This window comes from Barbatula barbatula, assembly GCF_947034865.1.
Source record: "Barbatula barbatula genome assembly, chromosome: 14".
Taxonomy (NCBI): Eukaryota; Metazoa; Chordata; class Actinopteri; order Cypriniformes; family Nemacheilidae; genus Barbatula; species Barbatula barbatula.
Genome location: NC_136777.1, coordinates 3,585,681 through 3,607,600, shown reverse-complemented (window position 1 = coordinate 3,607,600; position 21,920 = coordinate 3,585,681). Strand labels below are relative to the sequence as shown.

General features: G+C 37.8%; 3 protein-coding genes across 5 annotated transcripts; 1 reads left to right on the top strand and 2 right to left on the bottom strand.

Moving 5' to 3' along the window:
* Positions 1–909: 909 nt before the first annotated feature.
* Positions 910–7,931, top strand: hps1 (HPS1 biogenesis of lysosomal organelles complex 3 subunit 1). 2 transcript variants are annotated; one of them, XM_079472749.1, is made up of 18 exons: positions 910–1,071; positions 1,617–1,738; positions 1,976–2,110; positions 2,341–2,483; positions 2,578–2,686; positions 2,768–2,928; positions 3,056–3,158; positions 3,240–3,309; positions 3,539–3,594; positions 3,738–3,908; positions 4,214–4,387; positions 4,514–4,590; positions 4,699–4,830; positions 4,926–4,991; positions 5,147–5,291; positions 6,491–6,604; positions 6,714–6,796; positions 7,009–7,931. In XM_079472749.1, the coding sequence occupies exons 2-18, from the start codon at positions 1,622–1,624 to the stop codon at positions 7,169–7,171; spliced, it is 2,019 nt and encodes a 672-aa protein (XP_079328875.1). In that variant the 5' UTR covers positions 910–1,071; positions 1,617–1,621; the 3' UTR covers positions 7,172–7,931. The 2 variants fall into 2 exon arrangements, with proteins under 2 accessions (XP_079328875.1, XP_079328876.1); XM_079472750.1 differs by having other exon boundaries at positions 957–1,071; positions 4,926–4,994; positions 5,150–5,291; positions 7,009–7,262.
* st3gal7 (ST3 beta-galactoside alpha-2,3-sialyltransferase 7) lies at positions 7,578–11,501 on the bottom strand. The gene is made up of 7 exons (XM_079472751.1): positions 11,380–11,501; positions 10,813–11,008; positions 10,520–10,640; positions 9,727–10,052; positions 9,048–9,234; positions 8,753–8,893; positions 7,578–8,376 (listed from the first exon to the last, which is right to left on the bottom strand). Exons 2-7 carry the CDS (start codon positions 10,947–10,949, stop codon positions 8,140–8,142), a joined length of 1,149 nt encoding a protein of 382 aa, XP_079328877.1. The 5' UTR covers positions 10,950–11,008; positions 11,380–11,501; the 3' UTR covers positions 7,578–8,139.
* A 4,221-nt stretch (positions 11,502–15,722) lies between these two features.
* morn4 (MORN repeat containing 4) lies at positions 15,723–19,138 on the bottom strand. Of its 2 annotated transcripts, XM_079472376.1 has the most exons (5): positions 18,976–19,135; positions 18,526–18,604; positions 18,035–18,149; positions 17,830–17,939; positions 15,723–17,486 (listed from the first exon to the last, which is right to left on the bottom strand). In XM_079472376.1, the coding sequence occupies exons 2-5, from the start codon at positions 18,590–18,592 to the stop codon at positions 17,338–17,340; spliced, it is 441 nt and encodes a 146-aa protein (XP_079328502.1). In that variant the 5' UTR covers positions 18,593–18,604; positions 18,976–19,135; the 3' UTR covers positions 15,723–17,337. The 2 variants fall into 2 exon arrangements, with proteins under 2 accessions (XP_079328502.1, XP_079328503.1); XM_079472377.1 differs by having other exon boundaries at positions 18,526–19,138.
* Between the last annotated feature and the right edge of the window lie 2,782 nt (positions 19,139–21,920).

Below are 21,920 nucleotides of genomic sequence, written 5' to 3'. Positions count from 1 at the left end.
TATTTAAACCTATCCATTGCATTAAAACAAACAAAAGTCCTTAAGAAGTAAGCAAACTGAGTTTTGACTCTTGTTTCAAGTGAAGCAATTATGTTTGTGTACGGCTCTACGCAGGCAGGTAGATCTTTGTCATTTGATCAAAGCTGACATGTGACAGCATAGATTCATATACAGACATAATAAAGTATGACTTTTATTTTTCCATTGAGTCTGTACATGCTAGAGACCAGAGCTCTGCGAAGACTCAAACTTCCTTTGCGTGACTTCTCCGGCTTTGCCATGCATACTGTAACCAAACCCAGCATGAAAATGTTTATACATCCGATCCTATTTGGAGTATCCAGAACCCACCAAGATCGGTGGATTTCGTGATGTTTATATGATGTGTAAGCCATTTACATAAAGGGTTAAGGTTGTAACATGTTAAATTCTTACAGGTGTGTGTCATTCATCGAGGAAAGAGGGTATAAATACACCAAAATAAATCAATAAAAACAAATCATTTTAATTTTATGCAGAAAGAATGTGACTCAAGGGGACCTGTGAAGTAATTATAAAATATTAGAAGTCAATTTATAATTATACTATTTATAACTATTTCAATTGTTTTTGAATGTTGCTTACACGTTTCGGCTCTTTATATCACTCAAATAAATAAATAAAGAAGTAAAGAAATAAATGAAGAAAGAAAGAAAGAAAGAAAGAAAGAAAGAAAGAAAAAGAATCGAATGGAGACGTTTGTGAGATTTCTGCCTCTTTTTCTCAGTAGAAATATCTGAATCACAGAAGACTTAAGCAAATGTTTCCATCGCCTCCTTTAATCTCGAGACTGAAAGGGGTTTATTATAGGAATGTCACGCGTTGCACATGATCTGAATTCTGAACTACAGACGTGACGCGCGTTTCGCGGGTGATCATCAGGTCACATGACCCGGCGCTCACTGACACACTGTAGCAATACGGAAGCGGAGCGCTACAACTGATGAAAACTTACTGTTGTTCTTCTGTGATAACAGAACCACATCTGGATTCGTCCACAATGACATTTTTCTGCTTTAAAATGCAACAATAGTAAGTTCCCTTCGTTAAAACGTTAGTAGGTTTTCTGCATTGTGGTACACGGTTCCCTCTGTAACTTGTTGATGTTGTGAGTTGGGTAAGACGTGGGTCAAGAATTTTCCTGGATGTTCTGAACACGAGAGGTCTGTGATCAAACTGTGCGAACGGGGAGCACAAGTCGGTGTTTTCTCTAAACTTTAGCAAACAAGTTGACTTTTTCTCAAGCAGGAAAAGTATTACATGTGTACAGTGTTCATACTGTTTCTGTCATAATCCTGAGTGATTGCATGGGTAGTTTAAAATGTTTCTTTTTTCTTGCAGATGAATATAACATATTATGAATATTGACAGAAATATTTAAATATAGCACGAGCTGTACAAACTGTGTGGAGAAGCTTAAATATGCGTGTCATGCTTGCACAGGTCACATGTCCTAAAACTATAACTATTTTAAAAAGCAATACATCGATATAACATCCAGTACATGCAGTAAAAAAGCAAATGGAGAAGTACTATTTTAAGCACACCTATGATCTTATTTTGTGTTTTGTGTTAAGATGAAATGAAGTGTTTACTGGTGGCCAATGAGAAAGCTGAGGTTCTGTTCTACTGGGCCGACTCTGAGTTTGAGCAGAATGTTCAAGAGCAATATGGAAATTCCCAGGAAGAAGGACAACAGGTGAGAATAATCTTTCAATAATAATAATCAATATTTAGCATTTTGTAATCAATTTTAATATCGTTCAATGGTACAATATATCTTTGGACATTGCTTTGGGTATCACAATTGGTGGTTTTTAACCAAGCATGATGGTCAATTCATATCTGAATATGCATGAATGTATATTTGTCGAATGTTGCAGATTCATTGTGTTCAGTGTGTAATCTCAATTATATGTATTGGTTGATCTTTCAGCTGCCTGCATTTGAAGACAGCATCAACACGCTCTTTGCACCCATCATTATCTCCTGTAGCACCATGGTGGACAGCGTCGGGGACAACTACACGTCCTTCAGCACAGAAAATAATCATATCTATGTCCTGCATCAGGTAATCGAATGCAGGAGTCACACGATGCACACCAGCGGCGGCGCCAGGATTTATTTTCTACTGAAATATATAATAGTTATATTCATATTTTGAAATGTTTAATATGTTCTTAGAGGCCTAGGGTATTGCGGGTAGTCGCTAGGATGTACAATATGAGCAATACATTTATATTGCTGTGATGTTGCCAGGGTGGTTGTTAGGAAATCAGCGTGTGTTTGTCTGTCGCACAGTTTGACGAATGTCTCTACATCGCTGTGAACGGAGATGGAGAGGAAACAGAGGAGGATTTGAAGAGAAAGATCTATGTGATGAAGAAACTCACAGAAGTCATGTTTGGGATGGTCACACTCAGCAGTGCCCTCTTGAGGAAAGAGTAAGAAATGCAGTTTTGTGTCTTAATATATTATAATTGCCTTCGGACTTTCTCCTGAGCAAATAAGACTCCTTCATACGTGTTCATTTGTCAGATTACGCCCTCAAGATACTGAGCAAAGGAACCGTCTGTGGCAGAAACTAAGAGGACTTTTGGAAACATACAGCCGATTGCGAGAGCAGGACCAAAGCTTTTTAGTGGAGGTGTGTGCATTTTGTTTAACGTAACTGTGTGCATGTCATAGTTTTGAAAACACAGATGATGAGTGTTCTGCTTCTGTTCAGGCTGTGGAGAGGTTGATCCACCCGACCCTGTGCGAACAGTGTATTGAGTTTCTAGAGCGTCGTGTGGTGCAGCAGATCAACAACAGTGTGGAGAGAGCTGGAGAAGAAGTCCTGCACGCTTTCATACTTGTGCACACCAAACTCTTGGCTTTCTATTCCAGGTACTGCAAAATAACAAGAAACTGATAGGAAACAATATAGAAAAACCTAGGATGGATTTTGGTTGCAAAGTGCAGTGACTGCTAGTGTCTTGCATACAAGAATGACACATATATATTTTTTTGGCAGTCGAAATGCCAGCAGTCTGACCACCTCTGATCTTCTGGCTCTCATTATCCTGGTGCAAGATCTCTATCCCAGCAAAATGGATCTAGATGATGCAGCTCCTGAGGTTTGATATATCAAATTCAGACTTCACAGGCTGATTTTTTTATTGTGGTCTGACATTGTGTCTGTATATTTCTGTGTTTAGGAAATTGAGAACAGTTCAGTTACAGATGTATTCTACACACCAGAGTCCTCTCCTCCTGACAGTGTATTAGGTGAGTCAATTGAGGACACAAATCATCATAGTCTATATAATTATTGGAGGCCTGAACCATATATCTTAACTTCCTAATAATATATAATAAAAAGAAAATGCGATGTTGCACGTGTGCTGCAGTATTCTCATGTATCAGATTATTTCAGGATCACTACATTAAAGGATAATCCTTAACAAATCACTTTTGTTATTGTTTTCCTGATTACCTCTTGTGTTCTTATGCGTAGTTCAACCGAGAGGGGAAAGTCCTCCCGTCTTCCAGTTTGTAGATCCTGATATTCAGGTAAGCCACTTGTGTTTGTGCGTGCCAAAGCAGAACATCTGTTTAGTCTTGAAACTGATCTGATTGTGTCCCTGTATACCCACCTAAAATGTGTATTAATAATAGAGAAGTTTCTTGTGTTCTTATGGTGTGGTCTTTGCTAGATGGCGGAAGACAGCTTAAAAACCCTTGAAGTTCAAACCCCTGACCCTTCAGCCCCGTCCAGGGTTTTTCTAGAAGCCACGCTTAAGAATGAGGGATTCTTTCCTATGATGCCACACTCCATGTATTGTCTTCCTCTCTGGTCTGGAATCACAATGGTGCTGCTCACTAAGGTGACGGTTCTTTTGAATATTGTTGATTGTGTAAATCAGTGTAACAGAAACCTAGTTTTTGGATCTAACGAAAACCCTGTTGTGTATATAGTTAAATTATAGTATGACCTTTATTTTTGTTTTACAACTAAACATAATTTATTTAGACTTTTCCAACTTTTAATTACTATAAATAGTAAATTTATAAATATTATAAACATTTTTAATTGCTGTGCAATCTGTATGTTGGGGATAATGGTACGAAGAGATAAGATTATTTACATTTGATTTTAAAATCCACTTTATTTCTCTATGCATATTAACAGATCCCAAACAGTCACATAGCGATGAATGTTTACGTCTATATGGAAGTGTTTGTGAAGCTGGAGAAACGGTTATGTGAGGGTCATGGGGCAGCCATGCGGGGTCAGCCCTCCATTCAAGAGCACCGCAGTAAACTTGACAGATTCATCCGAACTTTAGCCAGCATGGACATTCAGGTCAGTGAACGACAACCTAATCACTACACACACACACCCTCCTACTGTACAAAACTGTCCGATCAACTTTATAATTCACAATTTTATGTCTTCCTAAAAAATTAAATTTTTTGTGTGTGTGTTCAGACCTACCAACTTCAATATGCGTGGACAGACTTTAAGAACAAGGCTTTTACCCGGTCTGGACCAGGATTTACAAGAGAGTGAGTGCTTTGCTTTATATTAAACCAAAAAGTTATTTACTCATGACCCTTTAATCTCCAAAATCAATCCATTTGTTGGCTCATCACTCTTCATGTCGTATGTTGCAGTTTGCTGCCCTCTTGTCGAAACATGAAGACACAGTTGTGTAGCGTGTACAGGCAGTGTTTTGCGTCGGAGTGCATGAGCAGTTCTCAGCGTTTGCCACCTCACATGCAAGAACGGGCTCTAAGCATGGTCAAGTATGTCTGAATGGATCTTTCCACAGCACTCATACTGTACATATTAGCCTATTATTCTTCAGAATTAAAACACCCTCTGTCTCTGTTTGTTTCAGAGAAAAGTTGATGGACTGGAAGGATTTTTTGCTGGTGAAAAGCAAGAGAAACATCACAATGGTGTCATATCCTTCCTTCTCTTTGATGACTGTGCGTTTAATATTTTCTGCTCCCCTCTGTGTAGATGCATGTCCCTGTAATTCTCACTTATGTATCATTTGTCCGGTGACATTATGATGGAATGATGCACGTTTGGGTTACACTTTAACCATGTACTCACATACCTGGAGGAGTTTCCTGGTCTTATCCACTTCGTCTACTTGGATCGTTCAGGTGGTCAAATGATCGCACCCTCCTTAAATGTTTCTGATCGCACCGCTTCCGAGCTTGGAAAGGGCCCTTTAGCTCACTTCATAAAGGATAAGGTGTGTTTAACCATTAAAAATATTACATGCAAGCAATATAGACGCCTTTACTGCTGGTAAACGTTGTGACACGTTTTTGTGGGCGGTGCTTAGGTGGAGGCAGAAAGATCCACCTGAGCTGAATGCTAGGTAGCACGATTTGTTCGCTTGCTTTTTGACAATGAAAAAATAATTTAAGATTCAAGGTCACTCACTGTCTAGGACCGCGATTGTTTTTGAAAAAGTACAATTTATCGCAAGGAACCTGGCCGACCTGTAAGCGCTCAATGAATGGATCCAAGGACAAAATGATTGGATTACCTCCAGTTAGGTGGCCTGACATCTACACCTACCAGAGAAACCAAGAATGTATAGTAAAGATAAACTGGGAGCGTATACATCTATAGATGCCTGTGTTTGCTAACAGTGGCAAATGTTAGTAAATGCCTTTACTTGAACACAAACCTGATACATAACAAGAGCCTTCTCACTGCACCTGTGACAACTAAAGAAGAGATGACAAACAGTTTTCTTTATGTTTAGTTTCTGGGCCATAGTAAACTGCTAGTTGTATAACTAACAAAGTTAGCTAGCATACCCTATGTGTTCCAGAGTTAACGCTAACGTTACGTGAAAAATAACCCTTCCCCAATTTCTGATTTGGGGATACGTGAGACCAACAAAAGACAGTCGTTTTTTATCTTATGTGTTATGAAGTGAAACGCGAGCATTTTTGATAATCGTCTCTGTTCAGTCGTCAGTGTTTTTGTTTGGCAATGGCAGCAGGTAAAATATCAAATTGAAGGCTGTATTCTGATGATTGTGGCACTTAACAACACAACAAGATGATATTATAAACTGAAACCAAATCTGTGCTGGGTCGTATTGGCCGCCTACAGTTTTCCCTCTGTTTTGCCTCCAGCTAATGATGTGACGTAAGTGTGACGTCGGTGCAAAACGGGTCTATAATATATATAATAAAGGCCTGATATATTGAATATTCTTATTGATGACAGTGCTGACAAATATATTTTAATGAATATAATAATACGAGTAAAACTGTTTGAAGAAAAAACAATAAACTGAAACAATTTGAAGATTTATTGGTCAAAATCTTTCCCCTTTAAGCTACAAAGTAAATCCAGTTACATGAACAAACTGACCTCAGAATTGGTGCCTTTCTTATCATTAGCGAGACTAGTCTCTCTTGCTGTTTACAGGTTTGGGGTCTTGTGGCAACAGCTCGGCGTTACTTGCAGAAGGGTTACACCACCGTCACGATCAGAGATGGAGATTATTTTTACTGTTACTTCCTTTGGTTTGAAAACGAATCGGTAACTGCCAGTCTTTTTCACCATTACTATAATGGCATAATGAAAATATAATGTTGAGAACCTAAACAGTATTTTTGAGAATTAATCCGTTGTAAATTTGGTTTGGCAGGGTTACAAACTAGAAGTAATAGATATACCTAGCCTCCCAGATGACTCTGCTCCAATCGGAATGCTTGCATGGGATTATTACAGGTAACTGACACCATAAGAAATCAAACATAATTTGCATAAACATATATTATACTATATATAAATGACTCTTATATATTATGTTATAATTACGAGTTTTTTAAGTTGCATGATCATTGGTGTGAAGGGCCCATGTATTTAGGCCTACATTAATATATATATATGATCTGTATAAAATAAATAATTTAATGTCTGCTCCATGTATGATGTCACAGGAAACTGCTGCGATATTACAGCAAAAGTCATCAGGGCGAGGTGGTGAAGTGTTATGAACTCTTGACGGTGCATCTTGGTGTAATTCCCACTGAATTTATTCTTCAGCACTGCAGTCAGCTGGCCCGCAAACTCTGGGAACCGTCACGTATCCCTCTACTGTAAAGATCCCTCAAGGTTTCATCAATCAACAGTAAAATGGCCAATGCAACATGTTCATTTTTGTATTTATATAATTGATAGCTTTTTAGAACAGTTTTCTGCACCTCTGCAAATTCACGTTGCATTTCAGTGTAAATATTTGCAGAATTTATTATGCCAAGTAACAAAACATTGCATTTCTTTTGCTTGCAATGAATTGAGCACTGTATCCCAAGAAAACACCTATATGATACTTTTGAGAAACGGCTGTGTATAGTTACTCTTTTATGTAAAACTATGTTATCTGATCATTTCTGTCAAAGTCAGGGTTATATATTATATAGTACAAAAACAGATTTCATCTTAATGAATATATTAGTTACATTTAGAGTCCATGAAATTGCCTAAACTGCTAAATTGAGTCTTTTATATGTTATAATTACTGTTGTTTTATTACTGTTATTAATAATTTGTACATTTTGCTGTTATGAATTGCTCTTTTTCTCCTTGAGGTTGAGATAAAGACAAAATACATGAACAAAATTTGAAGACAATTACAATAAATATATAAGTATAGATTAGAATAGCACTAGATTACCCTCCTTCATGCTGCTCTGAGAAAAAAAGTTTTGTTTCACACAAATCTTGATATGATAAAAGTTTGCTTATATTAATCACTGTATTAAGTTCAATTTAAATGTAAACCAAGTTCAAAATGAAGAATCTATAAATGACACAATCTCTGACACATCAATAAATTATGCTTTGATACAGTCCATGTTACATATAACGGTTATTAAATTTGATAAATTATTCATGTATTTACACTTGAAGAGTAAGGAGTTTTCTGAGACATAGAAATATTGAGATTATATTTTGGATTATAGAACCTTTAATTTTTTATTAGCATTTTAGCAGTTATTCGTTTTATTTCAATAGCTTTATTATATTATCTTATCAACTTCAAGGCAAGTGAGTATTCTTTGATGTCATCATAATGCACCTGTCAGGTCCCGCACGGCTCCAGCTTTAACTAGTTCCCGCAGTAAGATGGTCTCCGCGCCGACGTCATGAACCACCTGGGTCATCATGGCGTCCATGCGGAGAGATTCATAATAATGCAGCAGAGCTCCAGGGTGCTGCAGGTCATATCCAAATCCAGCTAGACTCACCTCATCACACACCTGCAGGGCCAGAACTACTGCACTGATCCCCAGTGTCGGTACCATCTAACAAACAAAATATACACGGCCACTCAAAAAACTACTTGACTACTAAGTATATTCTCAATGCATTCAGTATTTTAGTATGCCCCCATACCTTTTGTTATAATGACAGCGTGGTCTCAAACTGCCATTGAAATAATACCACAAATTTTTATTTTAGTGTTAACTTTTACCTAAATCTACAATCTTAAAGTAAATTTAAACATTTCCTATATGTTTTTCATTCTTTTAACAATTTCATCATAGTCTTTTTGTGGTTGCTTATCAATTTTTAATGGATGCTTGGCATCTTCTTCCCAACTCTAAAGAGCCTCCCTTAAATGTAGTAACCCTCTTGAGTTTATAGGGAGCCAAGCACATTTGGTCTCAGTATACTGACCTTTTTCTGTTGCCCGGAATAGGTTTGCAGTACCTGTCCAGTCCTGTACATGATTTCGGGGTTCAGAATGCGAAAGTTTTCTGGTTGAAGAGGAATTGAGTCTATCACATCCCTCCAGAACCAAAGTTTAGACCACCAGCTCTACAGAGAGAGCGATACACAAAATTCTCTGACTGCTATTGTGTTTCTTAACAGTGACAAAATTAGAACTTTGGAATTCTTCAATAGGAAGTGTCAACACAGAAAAGAAAACTGCTTATCAAAGCATTGTATGCAGTTTTCTGATGGTACTCACCAAGGGGTCTTTGGTTACTACCGAGGTGAGCCATGCCAAATCTAAGCTTTTGAATACAACCAATGCCACCACTTCAGTGCTCTTGTATTCCTCAGATATAGAAGGAGCCCCTTCTGGGTACATGAGACGAATGGAAGTTCTTGAGCCAGCGTCTCTTTCAAATCCAAGTACTGGTGCATTGTTCATTCTATCGGAATGAAAATTCAAATACAAATATTTAAATAAAATAAAGCAAATCTTTTTTGTAAGATTAAGATGATTTAACATGCATTCCAGTTTCAGTTATAGAACATGTTTTTTATCGCTGTTAGCATTGTCACAAAATGTGTTTGGACACATTAAAGTCACATTTGAAGTGATAGTACACCCAAAATAACAATAATGTCATCGTTTAGTAACCCTTTTATCATTTCAAAGCGGTATGACTTTCTTTCTTTTGCAGAACACAAAAGAAGATATTTTGAAGAATGCTGTTAACTGGCCCCCATTCCATACAATAGAAGTGAAGGGGTGCCACCACTGTTCGGTTATATTGGGGGTAAACTATCACTTTAAAAATGCAATTGAATTAGATATTCAAAATATCAAACTAATAGGTAGGCAATTATTAAATGCAATACATTTTATTAGTAATTGTATCTTAAGTATCCAAATATTTGGGTTCACTACCTGAACCTACCTGATTATAATGTCATACTGGTCAATATGAGGTCCAAGACTTTTTCCATGTAAAATGCCTCCGCTTCCAACCACTGCACATCTCCGGCAGGTTTTTGTTCCTGAAGGTAATCCAGTGTGAGGTAAAACTCTCAGGGCCTGAGACACCATCTCTTCACTGCCAAGCAGACCCAGAGGAGGCGGGAGCCCCCAGTCACCTGTTCCATTCTCAAGGAAGACAGGAATCTTCAGGAGCCCAGCGGGTGTAGACAGTTTCCTCACCCCCTCCACGCTCCACCCGCTGCGGCACGACTGAGACAGCAGGGCTGCTGAATGATTCAGAAGAGCCTGAGGTATGTACATGCGAGGGTTTAAATATCTGACAAGAAAGATTAAAAGTTTATAAAGTATATAAAACCGTAAAGATTCAAAAGTTTGCGCTTTTCTTATTATTTCCCCTCATTTTAGAAGAATAGTTAACTCTTTGAAGTATAGAATAACAAATATACTTATAGGAATTTTGTTGCTATGGCAATGTCCTAAGTAAATAATTTCTTTTATATTTTTGTGTCTTCAGTGTTATCACCCATCGTCGGGATTTTACAAGAAAAAAAACGTCATCGGCTTTTTGAGGTCTCACCCTGAGATTTTTAGTTTAAAGGTGTCTTTCAATGATTGCAATTTAAACTATTTCATAGTCAACAAAGACAAAGGTCACGTTTTGAAAATTATAATATACAATAAATGCCAAGGTCATAAAACTTTTATGTTATAATTTACAGTTCTAGGTCTTGTGGAATACAACAGTAAATTACCAAGGTTTCTGTAGAGCTGCCATTGGTCCAGATCAACTCTTGGTTTGATAGATAAGCAGGAACCAGAAGTGCAGAGTAACAGCTCACCAACAAAACAATGCTCAAAATGAGATCGTTCCTCCTGAAATTATAAAGAACCAGTTCCATTTAGCTTGCCGTTTCATTGTAATTTACTAGAACGTGTTAAATGCGCTCCGTTAGTTTTAATAGATGTGTGGACAGGTTGTGAAACTTGCAGTGAAGCATGTAAATGGCATTCATGTTGCAGTCTGTCTTATCTTAGGCAAACCCACCGGCTGACAATGAATTCCCTGGACTCTGCCCTCCACGGTTGTGTGAAGGGGCTCTCGGAGCTGCCAGCTTCAGGTAACAGAGGAACATTGTTGTCATCATCTTCTTCCTTAACACTCAAGTGTTTAAGAGTCACCATTTTAATTGTCAACTGTGTTTGTTATGAACATGTACCCGGGAGAACCGACCGTCTGCTGTCTGTTATAAAATCAGAAACAAGCATCAGTCAATACAAAGTTTTTTAACATCACCACACACACACACATACACAATAACAAACAGTGAGGTTAAAAATACTTATGTTAATTTATAAATATGGTTTAAGCTAAATAATCTTTGCCAGGAACATTTTCACTAAACTCTTCCCCAACATCTCGGCCAAAAATGTTTTTTGAATAAAAGAGATTCACATTTTGTCACATTTTTGATTCAGGAAGCCCTGTTACTGTATGATATACACAGTGTGATTGCTGTTTAGAGCAAATGTTTGCTCTTAATAGTCACAGACCCCTCACAGCACATTTTTAGGAAGCTTTGTAATTTTTCAACAACACATTTAATAGCTTTACCTCTTATTTTAGGTGCTGTCCGTCTTCTACATCCAGGTAGAGAGAAAACATGTCTGTTGAACTGGAAGTGAGCTGCGTGTCTGTCCATTTCTTCCGTTCCTCACGGTTAATAATTGACTTATAATGAATCACCTGTCTTGAACATATCCACCACAGTCCACCACCATGTTAATATTGCATAAAACACAGCACTGCAGGTTTATGAATTTAAATGCTTGATATAACGTTTGGCCTGTTTCAAAGGTTTACAGCTTGTTAAATACAAAGAAATGTAAATGTAAATAAATTAGCTGATAATATTTGTTTATATTTGTGCTTTTTCTCTTTTGGCTATAGAAGTAGCACTTCATCAGATAATGGAGTTCAGTTATATAACCGGTCATGTTCTTTTAAAATAATAAAACTTTCTGGTAGCTTGGACATCAGAAATAAACAGTAAAATAACAGTTTTTCCTGTAATATTACATGTTTCCGTGCAGTCTTTTTCTGTAATTTTGACAATTTTCCCCCATTTTTCAAAATAGCTTCAAATAAATCCTTTAAAACATTTAAATTTTTCTAGCAGCTGTGAGGCACAAGAAATATACCACAAAATAAAGGTTTTCCCCATAAAAGTACATGGTATTTATGTTTTTCTTGTAATTTTACGTTTTTTGACAGCATTTCAAAAATATGTGAACAATTTTAATTAAAGTAAAATTCCATAAATGTATCTATTTTTGTTCATTATACGTGAAAAATCTATAAACAAAACCTGTATTAGTAGTTTTTTACAGTCTATATTAATAACACTTAGTCCTTTACATTTTGTCAGTAAGCACGCTTTAATCCTAATCAACAAGCAAAGTAGGGGAAAACAATAGATGCAATTTGTGCAACAAAAGAACAACAATGCATGGGTGCATTAAAACTGGCCTCAGTTGAAAAGACAAAGCCAATCACAGTATACGAAGCTTTGCTTTTTTATTTTGGGTGGAAGAAAGTAAAACAGTAAAAGACTGGTTGATGGAAGAGATGTGTTTTGAGACGATTCTTAAAGACAACTACAGCTTGTTGCAAGAGGGAGAGTCAAGAGTCGTGGAACACATCCGGAGAAAGACCGTGAGAGTGATTTTTTCCCTTTGTGGGACGACACCAAAAGACGTTGTTCTATTGCAGAGCACAGGGATCGGGCAGGTTCATGAGCCTGAATTAGCGATTGAAAATACCAGGGTGCCGAACCAGTGGTGGTTTTGTAGGCCTAGAGTAGAGATTTGAATGGGATTCGAGCGACTATAGAAGGCCAGTGCAGCTTAATGAAGAGAGGTGTGAGGTGCGCTCTCTTCAGCTCTTTGCAGACCATTCTTGCAGCTGCATTCTGAATCATCTGAAGAGGTCTGGTTGAACAAGCAGGAAGCCCAGCCAGTAGATCATCAGGTCATTCTGGAAGGAGTAATGGTTGACGAACCCAGTTGGATGGAAGGTGGTGCTGAGTAATAACAGATCCATTTAATGACTTAAACAACATGTTTGTATTGTTATGAAATCAAAGCACTTGGAGTATTTACTTCCATCTGCATTCACATGACTCTTGTAAACATGTTCCATTTGATTCATTTGCATCTTGCTCAACGCGTGCTATTTATTTTTCAGATGATGGTGGCTTTATTGAGCGTCTCAACTTGATGTCACCTTCGCCGCCATCTGCTTCTATTCTTCCCGTAAACACTTTATAGGGTGCTACATGTTGCAAACACATCATAATCAGTAATAATGTTCTCCAGCATTTCCTGTGCATTCTTGCACGTGTGCGACTAACAGGATGTTCCTCAATTCTGTTCAGTGATTGGACGTTGGGTGGTAACAGGCCTTCTTTGAATCTAAAAGGCATTTATTGGGTATCACTTGACGCTAATTAAACGCTTATAAATAACATAATCTCCAAAACAGGGTGTTTATTGGGCTGTAGTTATTGTGAAAGTGGACTTCCAGTGCTTGGCAAAGGGCAGGAGTATAGAGGTGAACAACACTGACCAGATGGGTGAGCTCACGGGGTGAGAGCGGGTCGCGTGTTTGTGCTCCATCCTGCTCCTGTCTACAGCTGTCACACAAGGTCTGACGTGGCTTCACATTCCTTCTGTTAGCACTAGCTCTCAGTCCTGCAGGTCTGTCACAGAAAACAGAATTTTTTGAGTTTATATTGTTTAGAAGCGTCGAGCTCGGGCACGAAAGTTGGGTATTTTGATCTTGGACGCATGTTTGGTTGGAACAGGAGGGGGAAGTGAATCGACCAATCAAACTGCTACAAACACTCTGGTGAGTCAAGATAAACAGCACAGATATCAATATTGTAATGTTTTTGATTAAAGAACTCTTAAATTATACTAAATACTCTTTTTTTATAAAAATTAACATACAATAATGAGTGTATATCCTCATATGCACAGTAAGTATAATAAGGAGATGTATGCACAATGTAGCTGTTGTAGGAATGGAAATTTTGTCTTTGCGTTAAAAGAGCCAATTGCCTGATTGTTAGATTGACTATCAATCTAATATATATATAATATTGTATCTAATACAAATTTTATTTACAGCACTATATATGGTATGGGAATACATTCTTTTGTCTGTCAAAAAAAAGTGTATGGACATTTTTTTTTATAGCACTTGAAAACAGTATCAGTCAGATATATCAATTCTTCACGCAGGAACATACAAGTGGGACCTCATCTGATCTGAGATGCAATATCGTTGATTTGAAGGGTACTGAGACTTTTCACGAGCTGAAGCAGATCAAGAACAAAGCAGCAGCTTGCACATATCTAATGGATGTTCCTGTGGTGAGAGAAACATGTCTGCCTTTTGAATATCCCCAACAGACCTGTTAAATGAACAATGTTCAATCCTCTTTATCTATGATGCACCCTTACTAAACCAGCTCAAACTATCACAACATTTGATTTGTGTATCTCTGATGTTCTTTAGGGATCTGTGGAACCGAAACAGTTTTTGAAAGCAGCAGCCAAGGGAGACCTGAAACTAGTTGAGAAGTTTCCGGAAGATGTAGGAGATCCGAACACCTGTGATGAGGTGCATTGTGTCAGAAACCATACAATCCCTCATTCCACAATGTATGTTTTTGCAGATTCTTACATAACTGTATGTCTTAGTTCAGGAAAACAGCACTACATGTGGCTGCTCTGGGGAATCATGACAAAGCTGTAGAAAAATTACTGGACAAAGGAGTAGATATCAACTTTAAGGACAGGGTGAGATAATTCGGGAATTGTCCCGGCACTGAAGGTTCTTCAGGACAGAGGAGCTGACATTAATGTCAAAGACGAGGTATGCTTCTGAGAATCTTGAGAGCCAGTGTGGTTATAGACCCATCAAGATGCCTAGAAATAGGCTCAGTATGTTAAGTTTCTTAAAAACTGCTCAGATGCTCAGCTCAACGTTACATGTGGCCACATGGACAGGTCACAGTGACGTCGTTCAACACCTTCTAGCCAGCGGGATTGACATTAATGCCAAGGACCGGGTAACTGCTGAATAATAAATCCAGGAAATTTGAAAAATATAACATTATGCTGATTATTGACTAGAGTTTGGGAAGGCATGTATGTTTAAAGTTTGAACAAATATCTTTACCATTATTTTCTTTTCTTAAAGGAAGGGGACACTGCCCTGCATGATGCTGTCAGATTAAATCAATTTAAAATTGTCAAGCTCCTCATACTGACTGGAGCAAATATGCAGATCAAAAATGCTGTAACACTACAGAAAAGCGTGTTTCTTTATCATTTTTGAAAATACTGGTGTGTGTTTTAGGATGGCGTTAAAGCCTGTGCGCTGGTGAAGCAATGGCAGTTTGACACTAAGGAGACACTGGAGAGGTTGGAACAGATGAGGGAGGTTGGTCTGGCCTGACAGACACATGAGGATTCATCAAATCTTAAAACCGATTGCCTTAAACCATTTAAGTTTTAAAATATTTGTTTTAGGGCAATAGGTTTCCTAAAACGGTTCGAGTTACTGTAAAAATACTTATATTTGTTCGTTTTAAAACTTAAATGGTTAAGGAAATTGGTTTCCTCAAACGGTTCGAGTTTCCGTAACTTGTCGGGTTTAGTAGGAGATCAAACCTGTAGCCACTTCTGCCTAAGCAACTGCTTATTCTGTTACTTATGCATCAGTGCAGGGAGGAAGTGCACTTTTAGCAATACCGTAAAAAAAAAAATTCGGCTTCATCAACATTAACATGCATGCATCTCCGGGTTATTTCTGGTTCTGTAACATTTTACATTACATTTGTGACAAATTTAGACACAAATTTGTTTAATGACATCATAACCCATTTTCCAGTTTAAATGTTTATTATTACATAATGAAAGTCTAAACATTATTGATACATTGTTCAGGTAAACATGGACGTGTGGTAAGAAACACCTGTTAAAGTTAAAAAAGGAGTGTAACACAGAGACCTAATTCTTAAATAAAGATTTAATGTGTCAATTTATGATCGTTTATAAATAATAATAATAATTATAGTAAATAATTCAACTCTTCTGCTTTTGTTGTTGCTGTATTGGACATTCGCTGTATTGGTATGGCTTCATGGTGTGGCTTATGACTTTTACAGAAACCAAAATCGAAGTGAAATATAGATGACAACGTTTTTCTGACTTCTCATTTATTTTCCATATTAATCTTTTGATTCTCTGCTCAAATAAATAACAGTGCAAAATGGTTTTTGGTGTCAGTATATTTTGTATGATCATGTCTAAGGCTTCTCTATAGAGGGTATGCACATGTCGTCACTTTCCCACGTCAACACACCGGAAAGCACCTGGTTGAGTGGTAAAACACAGCAAAATGAATGGTTACAATATCAGAAAACAACACCGTATCTAAGAACACCGTATTCCTTTGTAAATCATAAGGTAGTCGTAACGATCACTGTCAAGTCTAGGTGCTTGTAGTTTCAGCAAATTATTACGTGTTTTAGTTCCGTCCTGTTTCTCCTATTGAATGCAGCCATTTTTTCTGAGTGTTTTACCACTCAAGGAAGAATGGCCCGGCATGTTCACATCAATGGCTACCCTCTATAACAATACACACGATCAAAATAATTAGTAAATAAACACACAAAACAAAATCCTCAACCATTACTAGTGCATGTATATCTTCAAATGACAAAACTATACCAATTCTGCATTATCCTATAATCTGTTAGTAAATAATAATTAAATTATACATAAGTTATTGAATCTGTTTCCACTCACAGCTGTTTCCATCAGTAACACTTTTTTCCAACTTCATTGCTGGATTTCAATTACTCTTAATACAAGAAATAAGGCAAATGTGCACTTAAGAAAATGAATGTTGAAAACTAAAATTACAATATCAGGGTTCCCACAAACCTTACTAGAGTTCCGATAATTTTTTGTTTGTTCTTGATGACTACATTTTTAAACTTTTTAAACTTTTTATACCTTAATATAAACGTTATCTTATTCATTTGCATTACTGTCCATCCTGTCAATTTCCAAGATTAATTTTAAGAATTTCTGATCGTGGAAACCCCGAACATCAACAATCAAAACTTATCAACTTACAAAAAGACCAATTCAATTATTTTACCAAAACTGACCTCAATTTGATCACACTTTCATACCTGAAATGCCTCCAGTGGTGATGCCTCCATAACAAGCTGACAATTTTGTGATGTTTTTAAGCCACATAAGACCAAATCAGAGCAACAATGTGAGAGAAAAAGAGACGTGTGGAACAGAAACTCTTTCATCCATCCCTGAGGGTCGGATGTGTCTCACGGATTCTCCAGCTCCCTTGTTTGGTAAAGGCAGAGATCAGACCTGAACCCAGATCCATAATCACTGCCTGTGCAATCCAGATTGTATTGTGGGACCTGATCTAAAAACTGCAGTTCATGGCTGTTTTATAGAGGTCAGTATATCATACAGCGAGGCCTCGGGCTGTGGATGCTGAATTCTTTGCTCTCTGCACCACAGCCTGGCACTTTTCACGTTTCAGAAGCTTGTTGTTTTCAAACATTCCCTCATTCCGTGGAACGCCATGGGAACCATCGGGGAATGTCAGAAGACCTACACGGGAAAGATAAACACATTACAGGGTTCCCACGCCTTTTGACCAATTAATACACATCATTTTAAAAACATCACAGAGCCTGTACTCACAAAGATAATTTACTTTCCAAAGAAATGTTTTTGAAATATTTACTGTATTTACTATAGTATTAGTGTTTTCTATTATGTTTTAGTTTCACTACTGATATTTATTAATGCTATTAACTTTTTTAGATCCTAAATTAACAGCGATTATATGTTTACTTTTTAAAGGGAAAATTTGGAAAATAATGGATAGATGCTTTTGGTTAAACAGTACATTCTATGAAACAACGTTTGTCAAATAAAAATGTATATTTACCATATCCTTCCACACGACCACTTTTGAATTCCCCTTCAAACTTCATCCCATCAAACCTGCTGAAGATTCCGACTCCTTGAAATTTTCCTTGGGCGAATTCCCCCTCATACCTGTCAAACACAAGTTGGTTCGTAGGTGTTACTGCGCTTACAGCATCACAATATCTAAAATATTCATAAGCTATGAAATAGGTCACAATTCTGACCTGGATCCATCAGGAAACACTAACACCCCTGATCCATGGAAGAGACCATTTTCAAAGTGACCTTTATAACAGGTGCCATCAGCGAACTTCAGCTCGCCTTTACCATGCCTTCGACCTGCACAAAAAACAGAGCTTTAGAACTTGGTAGACACTTTATATACAACATAGCTTTCAGTTGTAATCTGCATCTGCAACATTAGCACTTCGAGATGTTAGCAACCACCACCTCAAGCCATTCCGACTGCAACTTCCAACATTTATCACAAATACGTGAATCTTATGAATAGGCATATGTACCAACCCAGTTCTTGCTTTTACATTAGACTTGCTTTGACAGTAGAAACATAAAATGTCCAATGTTCTTCCATGCCATTCCCTGACTTGAGAAGTACTTGTATAACTACATCTGAAATATTAATATTGTTATTAAAAGCACAGATATAATAGTAAAAAGCAATGATCCAATGCATGTTGTGTAAGAAATGTCTTGCCTTCCTTCCATTCTCCGGTATATTCTTCTCCACTGGAATATGTGAAGGAGCCCCTGGTTAATGTCATACCTCCACCAAGCTGCAGACAAAACAAATGAAAATGATAAGAAATCATATTCTGAAACACAGTGGCTATCAAAGGAACGAGAGCAAAGACATTATTTGGTATTTGTAATAGAAACCATTAGAATTCCTATTGTTTTTTCACCAGAATGAACAGGACAGCAACGTCACAACTGCTCAGTCTAATCGAGTCAATGCCGTGTTGTTAGTTCACGGTATACCAGGCTGTATCGGTAATACCGTAAGCAGTGTTTTGTACTGGGAATTTGTAACGTAGATAAGAGCGACGGTGGCGGTGACGTCATCTCGCCTCTCATTCGCAGCCCGTGTAAATCCCGAGGCCTGTTTGTATGCTGTTTAGCGGCGGAACAGGGGATGTTCGCTTACCTGCGATGTTTCTGTGCAAACTCAAGAGCATTAAAACCTTTCTCTTTGTTTAGCGGAGTAAATCCGACACTGACTCGCCGGGTCTCCGCTCCTCTCGCCGAATCACTCACCTCCAGAAGACCTCGCTTTGTTTTACAGAGCGCTGCCAAAGACTACAGATACTAACAAGACGCCGCAGTTGTATTACGAGCTATGATTCCGATGAATGGGGAAAACTCATAGGGTAAAGAACAAGGATCAAAACGGGTCCTTTGAGTGAACTCCCGCCTTACAGAAATACGATGCAATCGTTCAATTGTGTTTTAATGATCCTTCTACTGGTAAGTACCTCTGCATTTTCGTAGCAGCTGAATTACTTGGAAAACCTAGCTTAAGAAACAAAAAGGTACGAACCGTGTGTCTGGAAATATGTTGTTTTAGTGTGACTTTAACATGCTATTCTAAAGACATTTGTTTTCCCACATTTAAGTTTGTTTCTTGTGTGATTGCAATTTAGCTGTCAGGGGCGTTGCAAATATGACTCCCGAGTGCGGAGACTTTTCTTAAAGGGACTTGGCGCTTGCTAGCTGGAGATGCTTAGCGCTGATTGGCTGATCTGCGACAATAGCAGCCTAGATGAAGTTTGAGGAATGGAAGTGGTTTGGAAAATGGCATTGTTTGTTTGTTTGTTTATTTGTACATCGATGCAAAAGTGTATATACTTTTGAGAACAGAACTGAGAAATACATGTGATTATACCAAATTATGTGTCACACTGTACAAAAACACAAACAAGAATGAAAATTATATCTTATTTGTCTGTAAATTGTATTCGGTACACAGTATGTTTAATTTTTATGAAGGACATTGTTAGCAAATATTCATTTAAATTAAAGACTTAAGCGCCATGTTTTCTTTAGCATTCTTGCTCTTTGTGGATTGCCCCTTTTTGAGAAAAGAAGTAAAACCCTAAAAGTTAATCTCTCTCTCGCTCTCTCACTCACTCACTCACTCACTCTCTCTCTCTCTCGCTCTCTCACTCTCTCACTCACTCACTCTCTCTCACACACTCTCTCTCTCACACTCTCTCCCTCACACTCTCTCTCTCTCTCTCTCTCGCTCTCTCTCTCTCTCTCTCTCTCACACACACACACACACACACACTCTCTCTCTCTCTCTCTCTCTCTCTCTCTCTCTCTCTCTCTCACACACACACACACACACACACACACACACACACACACACACACTCTCTCTCTCTCTCTCGGCTGTAGTCAGTGCGTCCTGCAGAGGTTTACACTCATATGCTGACAGCTGATCTCTTCATAAAACATAGCACCACAGGGAGCTCCATTTATGACCGTCGCTATAAACACCAATAGGTTAGTAATGAGAAATGTCTATAAAAATCTCGCCCCGCAGATCTATTGCCTTCAATGTTAAAGATAAGTGGTTCTCACTTCCAAACAACGAGAATCACATTTTCTAAATATGGCGCCATATGTCAAACCCTGTCAGTGCAATGTGGGTAAATATGAACACACACCGTCTCATCTCCATTCCCTCCATTTAACGTCAACATGTTTTGTTTTTACATGTAATGAATCAAAGCAAAGACATCTCTGTAACTATTAAAATATGAAAATGCTTCTACCTCTATACTTTTTATACTTTTACCTAAAGACTTTGAAAAATGGCTCACACAATGTGATCGGGCATAATTTGCTCTGTGAAGATTATCCTTCACTGGTTGTAAATCAGCATGGCAATAATGCCCCAGGGAAATGGGCAGGAAAGTCCATATGCCCCAGAGTCACAGGATGGGTCCTGCAGGCATCACTACACATGAGTGCCCACCCACAACACGAGGACTGACCACACGACTAACACACCCATCAATGCAACGATCTCCTCTCCTTGCAGGAAAAATCACAAAGGTCAACATCCAAAACAGGAGGGATGGTGGAACGGAGGTTGTTGACAAGGGTCACCTCGCTGCTGAGCCTAAATTGACCTATAATTCTCTCCTAGCTATAACGTATGAGGGAAGTTTGTCGTACGTGATCTGTGCATCCAGCATCAAGGTTAGAGAAGTCAAACCATCACACGCTAGTTCTAAATCTCTTGTCAGCGTGTGGAGAGGGGCTTTTATTTCATAAGCAATAACATTATCCATGAATCTGTCCCTCTTCGTGATAAGAAAAGATAGGAGTATTAAAGGACGTAGTATTCGCTGCAAAATGTAATTTGGCTTCATCTGACGAGGCCAGAACTGATCATGTGTGTTATTTTTACTTAGTAGATGTCAGTCATTATTTATTGCCTTATTTCAGAAATATTAGGTGATCTTGGAATTAGGATTTCATAATGCTTTAGTCTATATCATTTGGATTGGGTGATATTTTACTGCAAACTACTTTTTAGAGACACTATCCCTTATCACTTACACGTCTTTATTTTATTGTTTATTTTATTTTGTAGATTTTAGATTATGTTTTATATTGTAGCAAAATCGCACCGACTAGGTTTTTATATTAAAGAAATGCATTGGAATGACATTAGAATTACTTTCGTTGTCAGGACCCTGAAAAAAACAGAGCATATAACATACACAAAACTACAGTATATATATATATATATATATATATATATATATATATATATATATATATATATATATATATATATATATATATATATACGTGCTGTATGGATGGAATAATTGTTCAGAAGTTCTGCGTATTGTTGCAAGAATACACTAGTAAATACACTCAGACTCAGTAAAGGAAACCTGCACACATACACACACCTATTGCTCGTGGCATAGACATTCCTGAATGAAGAACAATTAAGTGAGAAATGAGGACAGAAACACGGGGGAAATGGCTGGTGAAGACTTTATTGATTAGTGAGGTCTGCCTGTTGCAGAGTTCAGTTTAGCAATTATACCGGTGTCAACAGAGAGC